General features: G+C 49.1%; 1 protein-coding gene across 1 annotated transcript in view; it reads right to left on the bottom strand.

The window, feature by feature from the left end:
• Window positions 1-6,429, bottom strand: part of RRAS (RAS related) — a 138,414-nt gene extending 131,985 nt beyond the window's left edge. Inside the window, exon 1 of the mRNA XM_069605182.1 lies at window positions 6,136-6,429. Within this exon, the coding sequence (XP_069461283.1) occupies window positions 6,136-6,240 (105 nt within the window). The 5' untranslated portion in view covers window positions 6,241-6,429. The remainder of the gene's footprint in view (window positions 1-6,135) is intronic.
• Window positions 6,430-6,936: the final 507 nt, after the last annotated feature.

Genomic DNA, 6,936 nt, shown 5'->3' on the forward strand with positions numbered 1-6,936 from the left:
TGAGTTTGTGTGCTGAGTTGGGGGATGGGGGTTCGGGTCGGTATGGGTGCATAGTGTATTGGTGTATGCTTGTGAGTTTGTGTGCTGAGTTGGGGGATAGGGGTTCGGGTCTGTATGGGTGCATGGGGTGGGGGCCATGGGGCATAGTGTTTGCTTGAGGGGTGGGAGCCATGGGGCATAGTGTCGGACCCCAAGCGAGAACCCAATAATAAAGCTAAAACAGGAACAGTTAGTTTAGTTTATTTGTAAAGTGCAGCCAGGCCCAAGGGCAACCGGGCACATAATCTTAGATACAGGTTACAATATATACAGTATGCAGACACAGGCGCATATTCTTAGCTACAAGGTTACAATATATACAGTTTGCACATATACATTAAGAGTACATTATGGAAAATATACACAAATGCAGTATGTTACAAGTCAGCAAAAGCCTAAGTGCGGGTGCTTCACGCATTCTGAGTGAACAGCCAAGATTTGGTATTGTTCTTGAAGGTTTGGAACGAGGGCTCAGTTCTGATGGGATCCGGCAATGAGTTCCAAAGTTTGGAGGCTAGGACAGGGAAGCTCACCCCACCTGCTTTTTGGAGTTTGAACCTAGGCAAGATGAGGCTGCGAGTTTGGGCTGACCTGGTTGGTCGTGTGGAGGTGTGTAGTGTGAGACGAGAGGAGAGGAGAGGTAGGGTGGGGCTTTGTTGTCCAGGCATTTATGAGTCAAGGCTAGAGTTTTCAGGGCGATTCTTTGTATTACCGGGAGCCAGTGTAGATCGGATCTGGAGATATGAGAACGTCTGGGAATATTCAGGGCTGCCGGCATTGTTCTGGATAGTTTGCAGTTTGTTGATGTTAGATTGGCTAGTCCCCAAGTAGAGGGCACTGCAGTAGTCGATTTTAGACATAATGGGCCTCATTCCGACCCTGGCATTAACCAAGGCGCTAATAGCGCCTTGGTTGACGCCGTTATTTTTCCGACTCCGCCATGGTGAATGGCGGAATTACCGCCCCATTCCAAGGTTGGTGGGGGCGGTAATTCCCCATTCACCATGGGCCCTTCCCCATTCCCATTTTTGCCCCATAGGGCTCAATGGGAATGGGGAAGGCGCTAATTACGGCACCGTAAATTACGGTGCCGTAATTAGCTCCTAGGTCCCTTTGCGGGTTGGTTTTTTAACACCTGCAAAAAGCAGGCGTTAAGTACCAACCCGCAAAGGGAACTCGGAATAGGGCGGTAAGGGTTTAACGGCACCGGTCTCGTTACCGGTGACCGTTAACCCTTACCGCCCTACTCGGAATGACCCCCAATGAGTGTTCTGGCAAGGGTGATACAATTCTGGGGGTGCAGGAAAGGTCTGCAGGCAGTAATAAGTTTGCAGGTATAAGCTGATGCTGATCTTACTTCATTCGTTTGTCTGTTCAAAGATAGAGCAGGGTCCAAGTAAACACCTAGAGTCCAAGTAAACACCTAGAGTTTTGGTATCTTTAGAGACCTTGATGTCATTACCGTCAATGGTAAAAGATTTGAAGGCTTGGTCCAGTTTGTTGAGACGCTGAGTTGATCCTAGTAATAGAAGCTCAGTCTTGTCGTCGTTTAGACATAATTCGTGTTGTGCCATCCAGGCCTGGATGACCAGATAGACGTCATTTAAGGATTTGGAATCAGCTGTGTAGTCACCAGTGATGGGGATGAGTGTCTCGGTGTCATCCGCATAGTTAGTGTAGGAGACACCCAGATAGTCGAGCACCTCAAAAAGGGGTTTGGTAAATACTTTGTAAAGCGTAGGTGATACACAAGAGCCTTGGGGGTCGCTGCAGTGGATAGGAGCAGGGTTAGCCGATGCAGTGGGCGAGAAGACCCGCATGGACCGGTTGCTTAGGAAGGAATGGATCCAAGCATTAGCAGAGTCCGAGAAGTGAGCCGCAGATTTGAGATGTTGGCAGAGAATTTGGTGGTTAACCAGGTCAAAAGCGGCAGACAGGTCAAGGAGGAGGAGTAGCGCTAGCTTTCCATTGTCCTTTAGAGTCTCCATCTGAGTTTTCAAGTCAAACAAGGCTGTTTCGGTTCCATGTTTGGGACGGAAGCCTGATTGTCTTAGCCCCAGGAGATTGTTAGATTCAAGATAGTCTTGGATCTGAAGGTATGCTGCCCGATCTAGGATCTTGAGCAGGAACGGGACCGTAGTGATTGGTCTAAAGTTGGTCGGAATGTTAGGGTCAAGGGATGGTCTTTTTAAGTAGTGGGATCACCCGGGCATCCTTGAGGTTGTCAGGGACTATGCCAGTTTTGAACGAGGCGTTTATGAAAGCTGTGATAAATGGGGCTAAGTCATGGGCGGCTGCCTTGATGATAGGCAGCCGGACAAGGGTCACCTCGGCAGTTAGAGGGTTTAAGTTTGTCTATGATTCCTTCTACTTCAAGGGAGGTGAGAGGGGAGAAGGCGAAAGGTTTAAAGGTCAAGTTGGTTTGGCCGGCATTTGTTGTAGGGATGGTCAGAGGTTGGTCTGACTGTAGAGACTGCTGTTTAACTCTGATTTTATTTTGAAGGGTTGCAATTTTGCCCAAGAGTGCTGTTTGTATATTATTGCACCAATTGCTATCTTTAGTGCAAGAGTCGGGGGGTGCTGCAGGAGTCTCAAGTTCCTTGAGGATTTTGAACAGCTCCTTAGTATTCGATTGTGCTAACAGAATAGGGTTATTGTAAGATTCTTTTTTGGCCTGGAGTATGGCTTCTTTGTAGTTGAGAGTAGCTAGGAAGAGACTGTCCTTGTGGATGTCAGATGGGTGACTTTTAAAACGTGCCTCTGCGCTACGTTTCTCTTTGCGTAACACTTTGAGCTGCGCATGCTGTTTGGGTCTCCTAAGTCTGATTGGAGCGATAGAGTTTATGGCTGAGAGCACTGCCTGATTGTAGGTGTCGGCTAGGATAGTGGGGTCTGAACAGGAGTCAGTGACGTTGTTGAGAGAGGGGAGGATGAGGGGGAGTAACTTTTCAGGGGTTATGTTCTTTTTGTTTCTAGTGGGGATGGCTGGAGCGACAGGAGGCGTAGGTAGGTGAGCTGCTTCAATGTTGAAGGTGATGATGTGATGGTCTGACCAGGCACAAGGGGTATTAGAGTGTAAGCTAATATTGCAGTTAGTGTCACTTAACCAATCTAAGGAGCGTCCTTTGATGTGAGTGGGTTCTTGTATATGATGGGAGAAACCTAGATCTGTTACGAGTGCTGGCGAGGTCAATGGCCGCTGGGTCATTAAGGTCTTGGTAGCCTAAATTAAGGTCTCCTAAGATGATGGTTTGAGAGTTAGTTTTCACTTTGTCAAGTACTAGAGAGGTGATGCCATCCACAAACGATGAGGGGGGCTCGACGGTCTGTAAATTAGATGAATGGTGGCTGTTTGGTTGGCCGACAGTGGGAGTTTGACAGACAGTAACTCAGCGGATTCTAGGTTGATGCTAGGTAGGGTTCTAAATCCTATTGAATTGTTATGGATGAATGCAATTCCGCCGCCTCTAGTGGTGCGGTCGCGTCTGAGTACTCAGGTGGAATTGCCAAGGAGAGTGCCGGGCCCGAGGCAGGGTGCAGCCAGGTCTCAGAGATGGCGATGAAGTCTAGCTCCTGAGTCTTGATAAGATCAGCAATGTCCAGTGCGTGGGCAGCTAGAGACCTTGCGCTGACCAAGGCAGCCTTGAACAAGCCAGCTGTGCTTGGAGAAGTAGGGGTTGTCTGGGGGCACTGGGGAGTAGGTGTGTTGGGGATTTGGGGGACAGGCTGGGCATCGAGAGTTTCGAGTGAGAACTAGGGTGCATAGGGTGTCCCTTCCTGCCCAAGAATCTAGTACCTAGTCTTTTGTTTCTTAGCTGGGAAGAGCAAGGTTGGTTAGGCGTGGTTTTTTTTTTGTGAAATGGTCCAGCCATAAGGCAGGGGCATTAAGGTAGATATTGGGGTGTTCAGGCTCGGTGCTTAAGGGGGTGTCCGAAGGTCTGTAGGTAGGGGCCATGGTGCCAGTGTGCAAGGTACTGGGTGTAGGTAGACTTGCAAATGATAGGTGGAATGCACAAGTAGATGCCCACAGAAAGAGGGGTAGTCTCAGTGAGGGAAGCAGTAGCTTTTGGGAGGAGGGGGGGTGGTAGCATGATACCAGAATTAAGACTAAGTTCGGTTCTAGCAGCAGGGCCCATCTAGGCTAAACAATGCAGAGCAGGCAGAGGCTAGATTAGGTTATTGCTACAAGGCACATCTATGCTAACAGTGCAAGACACAATGCAGGCAGGCACAAGGCACATCTATGCTAACAGTGCAAGACACAATGCAGGCAGGCAGAGGCTAGATTAAGTTATTGCTACAAGGCACGTCTAAGCTAAACAATGCAAGACACAATGCAGGCAGGCAGAAGCTAGATTAGGTTATTGCTACAAGGCACGTCTATGCTAACAATGCAAGACACAATGCAGGCAGGCAGAGGCTAGATTAGGTTTTTGCTACAAGGCACGTCTATGCTAACAGTGCAAGACACAATGCAGGCAGGCAGAGGCTAGATTAGGTTATTGCTACAAGGCACATCTATGCTAACAATGCAAGACACAATGCAGGCAGGCAGAGGCTAGATTAGGTTATTGCTACAAGGCACATCTATGCTAACAATGCAAGGCACAATGCAGGCAGTTAGGTGCTTTTTGTGGAAACCTGACTCGACGAAGGCCATACTCCTCTTGGGCAACCCAAACAGCAAAGTATAGCAGTCCAAAATAACGGAATGTCCAATCAAGGGTCAATAAAATATATATAATTAAACAGACGATATGCAATAACTAAAAAGAAATAAATGATAACAGTGGAAAATGTGTAGTACAAAATGTAAGTTTGAAATACAAATAAAAATCGTTACACCTCAAAAACCAATTCTTTTTCCATGTGTTTAATACAAATTGGGAGTTGAAAAAGCCTCCTGTCATGCCACGCCCCACCCACATTTACTTTTCGGCCCACTATAGCCATCATGTAAGGTACTTTCGGCCCTCAGTCAAAATCAGTTGTGCACCCCTGCTCTAGAGGCCCCTGCAGGGCGGGGGAGGGTGGTAAGATGAATTATGTGATGGATGCTACAACCATATGAGGTGCCACTGTGGGCTGTCCCTGCTAAAAGTATTACATACCACGTCTGCCCCACCCAACAGTGCACACACCATGACCTCCTGGACTCTATATGCACCCGGACATGTGTCCGTATGCCCTCCCTTCCCTTTGTAGACATGCTGCCCTCTTCAAGTCATCGCCCTGTGCACACGTCGTGTGCCTCTCACACTGTGTACACATGTGCCCTGAGCCTCCGCACCCCCTTCTTCCTCGAACCTTTTCCTGCCGCCCCGGGTCTATGCTTTTTCTGATCTCGGGCGCCCCCATTGTACTTTAAACTGTCTACTAGAAGAGCAGCGAATGCACCCTCCCAAACCGCGGTCTGTCCAGCTGTAAAGGGAACCGGTGAGCCAGAAAAAAAAAACTCAGCCGTCTTTTCACATTACAAGTCTGACTGATTCCATAGCTGCCGGCTATAGAAACAGTCAACAGGCAAGAAAGAGAACTCGGTAAAAACGAGTTCACCCGCCAACGCAGAAAGGCTGAGCGGGCACATAAAGTAAAAACTGGGGCGGTTGCCTTTCAGCGTGGAGCCTAGCATTCAAACTTTGACAAGCTACAACCCTACAACGAACACAGTAAGAACAATCCCATCCGGCAGGAAAGGAGATGTCGCTGGTTGGTAGTAAAAAAGAGGCTTAAAAGAGCAGAACGCTAAAATGTACAGTAACAAAAGATGCAGGGAACCTCGGAGGGAGCAGGGAAACGCGCACAAAGGAAAAATAGAACCCCAGCAGGCACCGCGATGCAAAATCATAGCCCCAGATACACAGAGCAGACAGACAGCAAAAAAAAAAAAAAGGCCCAGCAGGCACAAAGAAAAAAAAAAAAGAGAGCCCCACAAGCACTATGCAGAGAAAGCCCGTTAGGTGCAAAATCCGGAATGGCAATCTACCGGCAGCGCAAGAAAGGCACAGCGAGCTCAAGGCCTAGCATTTGCCAAGCCAAAGTCCCGGCAGGCACAGATTCTCTATATGCACGGGGGGAGCCCCGCCCTCTCCTCACCTGGATGAATTGGATGGTGAGGGCACTCTTGCCCACGCCCCCACCTCCCACTACTACCAGCTTATATTTCTCCATGTTGGGGCCGGGTGGCTCTTTCCCGCTCATTTTCTGTCGCCGATCTGGCTCACAGGAGCCGCAAGAAAAAGTGCACAACCGAGACCAAAACTTTTCCCCGGAGTGCCTGTTTCCCAATATGGCTGCTCGTGCTGCCTGGACTGCTCCCTGCCTATGCTAATCTATGCTAAGGAGCTGATTGATAGTCATGATCCAGTGACTGGCTCTGACTCACCATCCTGCACTTCCCTATTTGGTGAGCCGAGGATGAGTCTGAGCAGGCCTTGGGGGCGGCCCTGGGGTCCTAGTGCCGGCCCGCGAACGCCTGCTCTGTTCGCAACAGAGCTGCTTACTCGATTTCACGCACAACCTATGCACTACAGGACTCACCCCCGGCCCCAAAGTCCCCCCAGTTGTATTCGGCCCGATTGGCACCGCCTAACCCCGCAACTCCCTTAGACGAAACCAATTTCTTCTAACCCCATTCATTTTACAGCCCCTCCGCTCGTCGGTTGCCCATTCGCACAGCTTTGAAGTAACCTCATTTCGAGGATCAGAGCTGTATTCATCTAGCGACCGGAGCGCTACTTTGAACCCGTTCCCCAGTCATTCACCAAGTCCATCTCTTTTCAATGGAAATTTGAAATTGGAGAAACGTTCCAGGGGCACGTTATAGAGAGCTGTGCAGCCCCCAAACCAGACCCTCGGTGATATTGCGTAGTGGAATTAACATTTTTACGCATAAAA

This window comes from Ambystoma mexicanum, chromosome 1p (assembly GCF_040938575.1).
Source record: "Ambystoma mexicanum isolate Mex_15411 chromosome 1p, UKY_AmexF1_1, whole genome shotgun sequence".
NCBI classification, from domain to species: domain Eukaryota; kingdom Metazoa; phylum Chordata; class Amphibia; order Caudata; family Ambystomatidae; genus Ambystoma; species Ambystoma mexicanum.